The 14,832-nt window shown below is 35.2% G+C and overlaps 1 protein-coding gene across 1 annotated transcript; it reads right to left on the bottom strand.

The window, feature by feature from the left end:
- Positions 1–5,614: 5,614 nt before the first annotated feature.
- LOC113312624 lies at positions 5,615–7,470 on the bottom strand. Its single transcript, XM_026561361.1, has 4 exons — positions 7,239–7,470; positions 6,904–7,091; positions 6,465–6,615; positions 5,615–6,345 (listed from the first exon to the last, which is right to left on the bottom strand). The coding sequence occupies exons 1-4, from the start codon at positions 7,468–7,470 to the stop codon at positions 5,615–5,617; spliced, it is 1,302 nt and encodes a 433-aa protein (XP_026417146.1).
- Positions 7,471–14,832: the final 7,362 nt, after the last annotated feature.

Here is a 14,832-nt window from a genome sequence, read left to right as displayed (position 1 = left end):
CCCACTGTTCCATGTTCCTTCCCTGCATGTAGAAAATTCCAATGAGCATGCTTGGAAGTTTTATTGAGACATCTCTGTTTTTGGTCGATGAACTTAAAAAAGGCATCACAAACAACCTCTACAGAAGGTCACACTTCACCGGTAAATTTTTTTTTATCACACTTCAACGGTAAAAACAAGAGAGAAAATTTTACTTGCCTAAAATGACTAGGTGAGTAACTTCTGAAGAAGATATGAGTTTTGGAAGGGTCCAATTTCTGAAGCACCCATCGTTTCCATGACTGCAGTGATCTTCTAAATGCTTCTTTAACATCCATAGTTATATTCACAGTTGAACCTTGTTGAAAGAAAACACCCCTGCATTCAGTTCAACAAATTAAGTTTAGATTATATACTATAAGAGAGGGTATGAATAAAGCTGACCATACTTTTTTATAGTCTTATCGTCCGTCCACCAATGTCCAGCACCAAACACAAGAACATCTGCACTAATCCATTTTCCGGAATCCGCACGAAGACTGTCGACTCTAATGGTACGCTTAATCATTTTATTATCATTGGAGGATAATGGTGAATTCTTTGATGGCGACGGTGGATGACCCTTGAAGACAAGAAAAGGATTTCTGTAGTATTCAACGGTGAGGTTGTAGCTACGAAATCTGAAAGAGAGAAACCCTTTGTGTTTGGTAATAGGGTTTCCATTTTCTTCATAGATTTCCGTTGATGTCTCATTCATTGAAATGGATCCTGCTAGCATACACAGCATAGACTCCCATTGATTTCTGACTATTGAATCACCAACAAAAACTATACGCCCGTTTCGACTCCTTTCTAGAAGATCATTTGCATCAAACCTACATGTATATATATCATTTTGAAATGAGCAAGGCCAACGTATTAACACAATCATAACAAGCATTAAAAAAACGTAAACCTACATGTATATAAGTATTTTGAAATGAGCTAGGCCAAAATATTAACAAGCATTATTAGAAAAAGTAGACCAAGATCCGTTATGTCCTTACCTAGGGAGATTACAATCTTTCGGTTGCCATCGCCAATTGCGAAAATCGTTATCCTTTCTGCCGTTGCCTTGACAACGAAAACCTTGATCAAGGAACAAGCAGTTTTCGGTGTAAAATTCTGATGTGCAAGTTACATTGTCTCGAACCCATTTTCCGTTAGTGTAGTCACACTTGGAATTTGAAAATATTTGAAAATCGATCCCTAGAAAGGAAGATTGATAAAGAGGAAAGCCAATGATATCGAGTAATAAAGCCAGGAAGAGGAGAAAAGGGAGTAAAAGCCACAATGACAGTAGTCGATTCCTTACAAGTGGGACTAGTGCTGAAGGTGTTTGAGGGTATTGAATATTCATGATCGGAATATCATAGGGGTTTGGATCCAAGATCAATTGTGTCAAGTCAAGGCTTAACGTAGTCTTTTGCATAGTGATTAATATGCTTCCTAACACGTTGTCACGTTTCGGGTGACCCTAGAACATGCACGACACTAATAATAAGCACCACATAAGAAATTTAATATGTAGCCCATCCTGCTGTTAGCCCTTATTAACTTTCTTTTTCTAGCAAAACCGAATAAGATGAAGGCAAAGTCAACTACTCATTCCAGAACAAACGTTTGGCTTACCGGGCTAAAACTAGCACCCTCCGAGACCTCATTATTAAGATACATCAGACCATTAAAGTTGTTAATGTTGATTGACTGGAGAGTTTGGTAAAGTTGCCATAAGTTGGGTCCTCTCCAATTTAAGTTATCAAGAGATATAAACTGATCTGCTTGCTTATCTAGCCTAATTGCCGGTTTGTTTTGATCACGTCCGACCTTGATCCAATTGCCTAGAACAAAATCTATTACTTAAAATTTCCGCCTAATTTTATCGGATTGCATTATAAGAAACTTAATATATTGCAACACACATTGGTTGTGGCATAAACCCTTACTAGTGTCGCGATAACCCATGTAGCAAGAAATCTGCTGCTGCACCCAATCTTTATTGCTGCAGCAAAAAATTTTACTTTTTTGCCACACTGTTTTCATATTGTTGCTACAGTTGTGTGGCAAAAGTTTCATTTTGCAGCAGTAAACTATAGCTTTTAGCTGCAGCTGAAAGTACTATGACTAGAAATTTGCTTTTGCAACACCTATATTGAAGGTGTGGCAATATATATATATATATATATATTTTCCTGAATCACATATTTTATCGATGAAACAAAGGAGTTACAAAGAAAATGAATCAAAACAAGAGGAGCCAACTACATAGGCTCAAAAAAGAGAGAAAATAACTAACAACTGACCGAGAAAGGCAGTTAAAAATAACCTAACAAAATCTATAGTAAGTAACTCCTTGCATTTCAACCATGGGAAGAAAATTTGGTCTTCCAATGAATATTTGTCTTTCTCCTGCACCAAGTCTTGCTCCTTTTTTAGCTGCTGTGTCTGCAGAAAAATTAACCTCCCTGAGATTGTGTTGAAATATGATAGAGGATAAATTTCTGACTGCTTTCTGTCATCTCACTCTAATAAACCATGGAACTTGATTTCTGGCAAAATTTTCTAGTACTGACTTGGAATCAGAACACAGAATGATATTCTGCAACTTCCATTCTACAGCCAATTCCACAGCACACACGATTGCGTAATTCTCTGCCACATAATTAGTTGCAATGCCTAATCCACCTATTAGAGCTCCAACCACCTGACAAACATTATCTCTCACAACTACTCCAAAACCAGCAATACCAGGGTTGCCAAAGGAAGACCCATCACATCAAAACATTGTATAACCAATTGGAAGACCCATCACAACAAAACATTGTATAACCAATTGAAGGAGGAAACCAAAAGCATTCTTTAACACATTGAAACTTAGTAGTTATAAAACCCAGAGCAAAGAAAGATATTACCTTGTGATCATAAGATTGATTCCAAATATTTCTCTTCATTCTTAAGCCACCTTCAAGTACGAGTTTTTTGATTCTGCTTTTAAAATGCTGCTCATTTGGCTTGATATTTTCAAAAAATTTCTTGTTCTTTTGAAACCAAAGTTCTTTAATAACTGAGTATGCAGTTGTGATCCAAGTCTCTTTTACGAATGGACTTTTATGCTTTGCACTGTTCCAGATATCTTCAAAAGATTTAGGCAACTTGAATTCAAAAACTTCACATAACCAACACCATATTTTTGTACTGAAGGAGCAGTCCCAAAGAATGTGACTCATACTATCCAGATTGTTCTCACATATACAACTTCTAAAAGCTAACTCATATCCATTTTTAACCATAGCAGGATCATCGACATAAATGCCTTGAATCACTTTCCAGACATTACTTGTTGTGTTTGGATGTAGATAGGTGTTCCATATATACTTACAGCATTTAAATATTGGTTCTTTATGTCTTAATAATGAGACTGCAGAAGAAGTAGTAAAATTACCTTGCATATCTCCAGTCCAAATAAGAGCATCTTGCCCTCCTCCAATGTCAGGTAAGCTCATTGAAGTAAGCAGCTGCCGCAGTTCTGAAGGAATACTTCATTTACCATCAATGATTAGATCTGAAACTTTCATGGTTAAGTTGTTTTTTGCATAATCACTTGCTCTAATTTCCTCAATTAAAGGAGTAACTCCAATCCAGTTATCAAACCAGACATTTATATTATTACCATCTCATATACTCCATTTGATATTTTCTTTTAAAGAACTCCAAGCCCACTTCAATCCTGGCCATATAGAAGATAACTTCCAATTTTCATTCCATTGACCATTTTTATTTATGTTTTTAGCTTTTATAAACAGATCCCATTCATCATTAGAGTTGATAATTCTCCATGTCATCTTCATGAGCAAGGCCTTGTTAATTACCTCCAGTCTTTGAATGCCTAAGCCTCCCTCACTGTAAGGAGTACATACTTTTTTTCTCCATCTCCAGACCATAAGAAGTTTCTTATGAGTTTTTCACAAACTTTTATGACAGATGCAGGCCATTTATAGACTGCCATGTTATAAATGGGAATGCTGCTCAAAACTGATTTTATAAGAATTAATCTATCTTGGAAAGAAAGTAGCTTACCTTTCCAAGATGCTAGCTTTTTTGAATCATTTCTACCATTGGCCACACTGTGGAGACCTTAACTTTTCCAGGAGCTAGTATGACACCAAGATATTTGTCAGGGAAGTGACTTAATTCTATTTGCATAAGCTCCTTTATTTGATTCTTCCTCACAGCTGAAGTACCATCAATGAACAACTTACTTTTAGCTTTATTAATTATCTGTCCAGATGCCTTTTGATACTTATCCATCAAAGACGTTAGATTCTCTACACTCTTCTTGGAACCATTGCAGAAAATAAAGACATCATCAGCAAAAAAACAAGTGTGTTGGATGTACACCTTTTCTTATGACCATTGGAGCTATCCCGCCTTCCTATACCATTTTGTGAATACATCTACTCAAAACATCTTCCATAATGACAAATAGAGTTGGAGACAAAGGGTCACGTTGTCTCAGACCTCTTCTCACTGAGAAAAAACCATGTGGTCCACCATTAACCATTACTTAAATTTTTGCTGATTCAAACAAGATTTGTAACCAGTGACACCAAGATTTGGAGAAGCCATACTTGCATAAGACTTGAAATAAGAAGTTCCAATTAACTGAATCATATGCTTGGGAGATGTCAACTTTTAATGCTACATTTCCTACTCTTCTCTTTTTCCTCATTTCATTCACCAATTCAGATGCTAAGATGATTTTCTCTTGTATACTTCTGCCTTTAATATAAGCCACCTGTTGAGGACTTGTAAGCTTTGTCATCAGAGAACTCATTCTTTTATTGATTATTTTGGTAATTATCTTGAAATTGACATTCTAAGACCAATTGGTCTGAAATGATTAGGAGATTTAGCACCTTCAATTTTAGGAAGTAGAACAAGAAAATTTGAGTTGAGTCCCTTTGGTATGAATCTTCTTTTCCAGCAGAATTGAATGGCATGAAGAACATCATCTTGAATAACATCCCAGCAAGCTCAATAAAAGCAACTAGAGAAACCATCTGGACCTGGAGAGCTTTCAGGATCCATACTAAAAACAACTTCTTTTATTTCATCTGCATTTGGAATTGCATCAAGCATTTGTTGATCTTGTTCAGTAAAAACCTCTGAGATAACTTCAAGAAGAGAATCAGCTTCTTCAGCTTCTTGAAATTGAAATTTATGCTCAAAATGATTTACTAAAGTTTCAGCAATCTTTTTTTGATCTGAGATTATGTCACCATTACTGTCTTCCAGCTCACTAATGAAATTTCTTGATTGCCTAATCTTCAAATTAGTGTGGAAAAAGCTAGTATTAGCTTACCCCTCCTTGATCCATTTTGTTCTAGTATTTTGTTGTAACATAGTTTTGAGTTGTACCTCTCTGGAATTATAAGTATTTTCAGCCATAACCAAATTGTCTAACAGTTCAGTGTCAGCAGGATTGTTGTTTGATAACTCCGTTGCTCTCTTAACTTCTTCTCAACTTCTTTAATTTTGACATTTACATTACCAAACACACTCCAATTCCAATCTTTCAGAATATGTTTTAACTTTTTCAATTTTGTAGTAAAACAAAAGAAGGATCACCTGCAACATGTTCATTCCAACATTTAGAAACCAACTCCATGAATCCAGGATGAGTTAACCACATTTTCTGAAATTTAAAAGGAATATTTGAAGGCTTGGGAATGCTTTCACTTCCACCTAAAAGAGGTGCATGATCAGAGGCAATTCTCAACCCAACTTTATAACCCCAATCTGAATGTTTTTGAAACCACAAATGATTATAAACTGCTCTGTCTAAATTACTCAAAATTCTCTTATTTCCATGTTGACAATTAGACCAGGAAAATTGAAGACCAGATTTTGGAGCATGTATTAATTCACAATTATCAAGACAAGTGTTAAATTCTTGCATAACTCTTCTATTAGCAGCTCTGCCACCAACCTTTTCTTCAGAAGAAACAATAGAGTTGAAATCCCCTATAGCAAGCCAAGGTTGCTTTAACTCACTAATTTGATCCATCTCACTCCATAAAAATCTTCTTTGTACTACACCCATATGAGCATGAATTCCAGATACAAGAACACCTCCAATGCTAACAGTAATCATCTGACTAGACATTGAAATCACAGATGGTTCTGGCAATGTTTTATTCCAAGAAAGCCATATGTTACCTTTTTTATTAGAAACGAAATTGTGAATAACTTTATTTTGCATACCAGGAAGATTCAATTTATTGCAGAAGGAAACACTACAAACAAGTTTAGGTTCAGCTATAAAAACTAATGAAGGATGAAATTGATTGATTAGAGACCACAACTTCTTTTGAGCCCTAGATCTTCTAAGGCCCCTAAGGTTCCAAAATAGAACTTTCATTGTAAAGATTGGAGGCCCTTTGTACCTCCCATGCTTTGATTCTTTCTAAAATTATATTTAACTGGATCTTGTTGAGAATTTACCTTAGGTACTGCATTTGTTGATATACTAGAAGAAGTAGTTGCATTAGTTGCTGCAGGTTTCTGAATTACTTTGGACCAAGTAGTAGTTGGAACCTTTTATTATGATACAACTCCATTATTACCATTTATAAATTTGATTACACTCTTTTCCTAGGTATTGTCTTCAACTATTTGTAGCACTTTTGCAGGAGTTAGAATTTCCATATCTTCATGAATATTGATAGTATTATCTTCAACATTTTCCAACAGGAAGAGAGTCAAACATCCCAGAAGTAATTTCAATATTATTATTTGTTGGTTGAAAGAATTTTGGTGACTGTAGAATTTGAGTGGGAGGTGGGTATATATCAAATTTTTACCTACAGTAGTATACTTACTTACATAATGAGACTTAGGTGATGTAGACTTTGTAGAATTAATGCCTTTATCTTCTTCATGTATTTGTTTAGAATCATATTTGTCCTGACTCTTCATTGACGTAGAACCAAATAGCGGAGAGTTACTGTTATTTTGTTGATTACTTGCTTCTTGTGCTACCTTCTTAACTCTGCATTCAGACTGAAGATGACCTACAATTTTGCAATGATGGCAGAATTTAGGCAGATTAGTAAGTAACACATTCTGCATAAACCTCCAAGTTTTGTTTTGATCCAAAGTTTATGTGGAACCTTCTTTGCCAAATCAATATTAACTAAAACTCTTGCATAAAAAACAACTTTCAAAATTTAAGGTAGCTTCATCCACTTTAACAGGAGTACCCAAAGCCTCACAAATTGTGAAAAGTGTTTGTTCATCCCAGTACTCCAAGCTCAGCCCAGGAAGATGAACCCAAATGTTGGCACAAGAAGTACGATGATATTCTAGGCGAAAATTAGGTATCCAGTTTCGAATATAAATCTTGATGATGAACTTCCCATTTTCCAGCTTTAATATAGCTCTGATCCTCATCGTTCCTTTAATAATGTAGGTTAGTCAAGATATATACGACCCTGGTTATGCATAACTCTTCCAAAGGGAATATAGGTGTTGTCTGACATTGTTAGCTACGACTTCAGCTGAAGGAGGGATTGATAAGTGCATAATTTACGTGATTTTAGTGTTCATTCCATACTTGTTTTAGCTATAATTCTTGCATATTATCTTGTTATTATGTTGTTTTCATTTATTTGTTTCTATTAGGTGAATCATCTCAAGAAGAGTGGACATAACTACATAAAATATCTAGGAAGTGGATTACTCCAAGTATCTAAGTGTCAAAGTCAAAAAGAAGTGGAAGAAGTGCGGCGAAATGAAGCAAAGAATGCTCAAAAACATGATAAAAACTGTTAGAGCAATGCTCGGTTGTCAAATTTAGATGACAAAACACATTCTTGTTTAGTTTACTAAAGTCCGTTTCGGACTAGATTAAATTTAAGAAGTATAATATTAAATCAAAGCTATCCTTGAAAAATAGAGATTGAAGACTACACGAAGACACCTATAGGGAACTTCATTGAAGGTTAGTAACAAATACTTAATTCTCTTGTTTATTCTACCTCTCTATCTATCGAAACAAGTGCTCATCTATGAAACAATTCCTATGACGGTAAATATATATTTATATATACACACAAGGATATTTGAGCCCATGACTTTTTTGAGAATGACTTTTTTTCACTAGAAAGGTCCTCATGTAGTAGTGAGTGAGAATACGAATTGAATGAGCCAAGAATCAATCAATTCCGAATTATAACGAAGAAGTTATGAGTGATTCATTAAAACAACACCTATTATGTGTTGCTAAGGAAATTCGTGAATAAAAAATTGTATACGAACTTTTTGTAACAGTTCGCGAACCTAAACCGTGAATACATGACTAAAAGGCTATTTTGGTCAAGTATTGGGTGTTTCCTAAACTAGACAAGGTAGTTTTGTTTCCAAGCAACCTAGCCTTGATCATTCACTATAAATAGAGGTTTCATGTAACCACACAACCTATCCCTTGGAAAATTGTATTTGGTTGCATAAGGTTGTTTTCCATATCTTTGTTCTTCACGAACAAAAGTGAGGTCTCAGAAGACTTTACTTGGGGATCGTAAAGCACAGGGAATCTATATTTTTTGATAGTTATGAAACATGTTCCTAAGTGTTTTTCATAACTAGGTGATCTTGTAAGGAAGATTCAATTAGGGTTACGGTTTCGTAACCTAATTGTTGAGGAGTATCTTCTGACGAGAATTGGTGTTCTGCTAGAAGATTTAAGAGAAAATTCCTAAGAAAATTGGTGTTCTGCTAGGAGCTCTACAGGTCCGCGAATATATTTGAAGCATGTATTTCATCTAGTCCGAATAGGTAGTAGGTAATTCGTGTAACAACTTATAATTAGTGTGTGTTCAATCTGGACTAGGTCCCAGGGTTTTTCTACAAGATTGTAGTTTTCCTCGTTATTTATTTTCCCCATTATATTGTCTTATCTTTATAATTTAAATATCATAGGTCATACGTACTTAAACCTAGATAGTATTAACTCAATTATACGGAACCTACAAAACTAGATCTTGCTAAATTCGTATCTTGAGATATAGATTACAAGAATTTTTCTTGTTGGAATTCGGTTCGTGAACAGTTCGGGTATATACTACGGTTACCTTGTTGAAACAATCTTAAATACAGTTTCGTAACCGAACGTATAGATTGTACAAGGATTGTTCATATAGGTTCCCGAACGAAAAAGTTGGTGGTGTATTTGGTATCCCCTGCGTTTTCAAAAGCCAATCACCAATTTCAACTTATTTAAACCCAGAAGTTCCTAATACCAATTTTAAGAAGACGAAATTACGAAGTGAACATCGAAAGAATGAGATCATTCCGAGTTTAGACGAAGAAGTTATGGGCAAAACAGTTGAAGTGGAAGAAAAAGAAATCTACGACACAACCATGTCGGCACAGTTACCAACCATACCGGAAGTAAAACTATGTCGGAAATTTTTTCTATATTTTTTTGGTCATGGTTCACTAGATCATCGACCATGCCAGAAAACTTGGAATTTTAAGGTCCAAAGTCGGCACGGTTCATACGGAATAGACCATACCGACACAAACAACTTTTGGGATAAAAGTTTAACATGTTTTTACTTCTAAATCAAGGTCGCTTGGTACCGAATGGATTCTAAGACCTAGATATCATAAATACTATAGAAGAGGACTTCCACATCAATAAGAGGAGACTTTGGACATTACTTTTCAAGCTTGGCGATGGGGAAACATCACATAGAGCAAAAATTAGGGTTTCAGAGCGGTTCTCATCCATGAGTAGCTAAAAATGCAATTGATTGAGGATGCATTATACTTTCTAGACAAGATTTGAGTTATTATATTAATCTATTTTGAAGTTCTTCACATGGTTATCGCCTTTTTATGCTATAAAGATTGTTTATGATTGATCGATAGATCGTTTAAGTTGTCATTTGAATTGATTTATTGATTTAATCTAATGCTAGTATTGAGTTAGATATAAGTAATCATCAAATAAATTTTGAAAGGACGAGGGTAACCAAATACACCATAATCTTTTATTTATCAACCTATAAGTCCTCTACCGAATGTGATTGTCTATGGACAAAGTCGAGACAATGCTACAATTCGGTCATACTTCATGTGATTGTCTATGGATACGAGATCGAGACAATACGACAACAAGATAACTTGTGTGATTGACTATGGATACAAGATCGAGACAATATGAAAACAAGGTGTGTTACTTGATAATAGGTTCGGTAATGACCAAACTCTATAGGATCACTATCAAGTATTGTGGATTTAATATACAAGTGTAATTTACTTTTAATTATAATAAAAACAATTATAATTGCGGAACAGAAAAGTAAATGACACGGCAAGATTTTGTTAACGAGGAAAACTGCAAATGGCAGAAAAACCTCGGGAACTATCCCAGGTTTGAATACTCTCATAAATAAGCCGCTATAAAAATCTAATAACAAATTCATATAGTTGATACCAAGCAGACTACCCCTAGCTACTTAGTTCCCTCAGTATCCCTGTGCCTTCGACTTCTAGAATCACGCACGTGAATAGCAAGTACTTTGGATCGTATTCCAAACAGCAAAGGAAGAATCTGTGTGATAACCACTCTAATCAATCTTTCTAAAGATATAGATGAGTCGTTGACAAAGGCTCTTTCGTTTAATCTAATAAACTCCTTTGCATGGTTAGATCAATATAACTTTAAATATCGAAGTAGTCAAGTATAAATTCACACTCAATCAATATAGACATCAAAGAGCAGTATTGAGAATGTGGATCTCACGCAACTAATCAATCAGATCTATCAAATATAAACTAGTTCTAGTTGGATCCCAGCCGATCAAGGTTTTTGCACAAAATTCACAAGATACGAAAACTAATAAGAAATCTTCTTCGTCTGCAAATGTTCTTTTATCTTCAAATACCTACAAAACACCAATTGAATCTCTTATGATCAATCACACACAGAAAAGAGTTTGTTAACAATGTATTATTAGAAGATGTCTTTAGATTTAACAATAGTTCTAAAGATCCCTCGATATTCTGTTCTAGTTTGAGTGAATCTTATATCAGAAGAGAATATTCTCAAGCATAAACAAACTAGGTGCAGTCAAAGTTTCAACAATCCTTAGTCAGTCAAATCAAATCGACAACTAATAACACTGCAATTATCTAGTTTCCCACTAAAAGCACTCGTAGAGCTTCTTGATCCCACATAAGTCTTTGAACGAGCGGTCGTAAGACATTTCATTTAATTAGGATACTTTGCTTTCCGAATAGACGACTCCACCAGAAACAACAAGAAATGAAGTTTGCCTGGCTCTTAGGATAGTTTGCTAGCAATGCATACTTAGGTATTTATAGACGAAGGATGTTTGGAGACCAAGGAATTTCCAAAACCGAAAATATTCTCAAGATATGCAATGAATACCAAATTCGGCTTTCCTAATTCCAATAAATGCTTGTCCAATATTTCCGAAATCTCTCAATAGAAAATCTCCAATTAGTAAACGCACATTACTAACTTTTATTTTCTAGAGCTATGCATTAATTGTTGGTAATTAAAGTATATAAAACCAAAAATCTTAATTAAAAGATTCTTAATTTATTTCGGCACAGGATCACCTTGAGTAGCAAGGGATATATTTGAACAATAAATGAGAAGAATTACTGCTCGTGTTCAAAGTATGTTGACATCTTTTCACTACAAATCCTTACTTCATATTTACATGGACTTGCTTTATTGGAATCGGTTATACTACACTTCCAAATAAGTTTAGAATTGGTGTGCCATTATTCTAAGACTACTATGTGACTGGTCATACCAAATCACAATGGTTAGTTGTGATCTAACTTACCAAGTCACATACATGGATTCGGATCAGTTCTACCTAAATATGGTACCTACTTGTGATCGGTCACGCCAGTCACTAGGATCGATTACACCATTTACAAGGATCGGTTCCATCTACACATGGTATCTACTTGTGATCGGTCACACCAGTTACCAGGAACAGTTACACCTGAAAAAGCGGGGGTCTAACAACCACACCCAATATTTCGTTTAGGCAATCTGTATGGACTAACTCCAATATAATTCCAAGAGAATCAACTAGAAAGTCAGACTCAATCAAGGAAAATATATCCAAGATTTATATCTCAATTTCTCAAATCAATCTGCAATCGGACAGATAGAAAACTGTGAGCCGGATTAATATGAGAAATAACTTGGATGATACCAAAGGCCAATATCCAAGCGTCAATCAATTTAAATCAACAACCAAAGGTTGGATTAACCAATTGATTGAACTACGCACAACCTGTGATATTTAAATTATACAGAAAATATAATACGGAAAAGAAATAACATACCAGAAGTTTTGTTAACAAGGAAAGCGCAAATGCAGAAAAACTCCGGGACCTAGTCCATATTTGAACACCACACTGTATTAAGCCGCTACAAACTCTAGCCTACTACAAGTTAACTTCGGACTGGAATGTAGTTGAGCCCTAACCAATCTCACACTGATCAAAACTATAAATCTTGATTTCTAGCCTATTTATAGATGTCCGGGACTAGGACATAGATTGTGTAGTTGAGCTTAAACTTCATGGTGTTTATCATTTGAAGACAAAAAACTACTAAGGGGAGGTTGTGGAACTTCATCAACAAAAGGTATGTGGAGACTTGAACTCATCTATCACTTAGAAGTCTATTTCTATTATATCTCTTATTGAGACAAAAGTCGTATATCTCTATAGACTTTATATTATACACATTTGATATTTCGAGCTGAGTTTAACTCGCTTACATATTTCTCGAATTATGTGTTGGTAAGCTTTCGCTTTAACCAAGTTCATCTTTGTTCTTGACATAAGTCAAATGATGATCATGTGAAAATCTCCTGGTAACATCTTACATGATTTGTGTGAGACATTTTATGTAGACTCGGAATGTGTCGTATTGATCTATTAATCACTTGAAAATTGCTTTGAAGCTAATAGTTTGTGTGAGACAATTATTCTCGTCTTCCAAGAATGTTTGAATGATTAACATAGAGTTTAGAAGGATTAACCATTGATTGGATATAACATAGTATGCGTACTTGTATGCTAAATGTTGCAAGTTATTCCAAGTACGGGAACCATAGTATGCATACCCGTATGCGTATTGTTTTGATAGTTGACTTCCGGGAAATTAGTATGCATACTCGTATGCGTACCGGCTTAAAATTTCAAGTCCGGGAATTCAACTGAGGCTGGTCATGTACGACAGTATGCGTACTCGTTCGCATACTGGCGAACCCATATTAAGTCCGACTACTTAGGTATGCTTACCCATTTGCATACTTGAGTGGGTTAAGTTCTAAAATCGGTTTTTTCATGAACAAATACATTTATGTAATAAGGAATGCAATCTTTGCAAACCGTGGCTATAATGTTCATGAATTGATTCGAGTGAATCAAAATCGATTTTGCTTCAATTGTGTCTTGTATACTTGTATGAGAATATAAAAAATTGAACAACTCTTGAACTAGTTTCATTTGAGTCATTTGAACTAGTTGTGATTAAGATGAACAAGGTTGATATGAAAGTGTTCATATGGCTAACTTTGGTTAACTATTGTTGAGCCAACCATGTGTACACATTTAGGTACAGTTACCCATATCTAAATGAAGTCATATTTCATTTGTGTATAACAAACTAAGTTCGATCTAACGATTGAAAGATATTAGCTTGACTCTAATCAGGTTTTCATCTAACGGTGAATATTGAATGATTTGTTACCAAGGTAGCATTGATTGCAAACCCTAATTTGAAGACTATATAAGGGAGAACTCTAGCAACTGGGAAACCTAATCCCCACACCTCATGTGTGGTACTAGTTGCGTCTAGATTCGATTCTCCTTTAGCCTAGGTTTTTCCTAAAACCATTATAGGTTAACGACTTAAAGACTTCATTGGGATTCTGAAGCCAGACCCAACTATTTTCTTTGTAGTTGCGTGTTCTGATCTTACTTTGTATTATTGTATTGAGTAATATCTTCTCTAAGATTTGTTCGAGATTTAATCTCCGATAGGTAGTAAACACCTTCGTCTCATCGTTTGTGACGAAGTAGTCACAAACATCTTCGTCTCATCGTTTGTGATTCCACAATATCTTGTTTTGCTACCATACGATTAAGATTATTGTGAGGTGATTGATATTACTAGGTTGTTCTTCGGGAATATAAGTCTGGTGTATCAATTGGTTCCTGTTCACCTTGATCTATTAAAAGACATAACAAAAACTCGTAGGTATTTCTGTGGGAGATAGATTTATCTCTTCAATAGACTTTTGTTTGCGAGACATATTCCTTTATAAATTCTTCGACTTTGGGTCGTAGAAACTCTTAGTTGTGGGTGAGATCAGCTAAGGGAATCAAGTGCGCAGAATCCGGCGTGGTTCAAGAGGCGTAAGGAACACGATCGTACCTTAATCAGCGTGAGATTGGTTAGGGCTCAACTACATTCCAGTCCGAAGCTAATTTGTAGTAGGCTAGAGTCTATAGCGGCTTAATATGGTGTGGTGTTCAAATCTGGACTAGGTCCCGGGGTTTTTCCGCATTTGCGGTTTCCTCCTTAACAAAATTTCTGGTGTCTGTGTTATTTCTTTTCCGCATTATATTTTTATATAATTAAAATATCACAGGTTGTGCGTAGTTCAATCAATTGGTGAATCCAACCTTTGGTTGTTGATTGAAATTGATTGACGTTTGGATATTGGTCTTCGGTACCATCCAAGT

This window comes from Papaver somniferum, chromosome 9 (genome assembly GCF_003573695.1).
Source record: "Papaver somniferum cultivar HN1 chromosome 9, ASM357369v1, whole genome shotgun sequence".
NCBI classification, from domain to species: domain Eukaryota; kingdom Viridiplantae; phylum Streptophyta; class Magnoliopsida; order Ranunculales; family Papaveraceae; genus Papaver; species Papaver somniferum.
Note: the sequence above shows the minus strand (reverse complement) of the source record. Positions and strands in the feature narration are given on the sequence as shown.

Excerpts from the sequence above, each read along its gene's own strand:
- LOC113312624 (XM_026561361.1), bottom strand. The coding sequence starts at position 7,470 with ATGAGGATCAGAGCTATATTAAAGCTGGAAAATGGGAAGTTCATCATC. Across the intron at positions 7,092-7,238 it reads AGCTACCTTAAATTTTGAAA|GTCATCTTCAGTCTGAATGC; the intron begins GTTGTTTTTTAT and ends GCAAAATTGTAG. Across the intron at positions 6,346-6,464 it reads AAAGAATCAAAGCATGGGAG|TTTTTATAGCTGAACCTAAA; the intron begins GTACAAAGGGCC and ends ATCCTTCATTAG.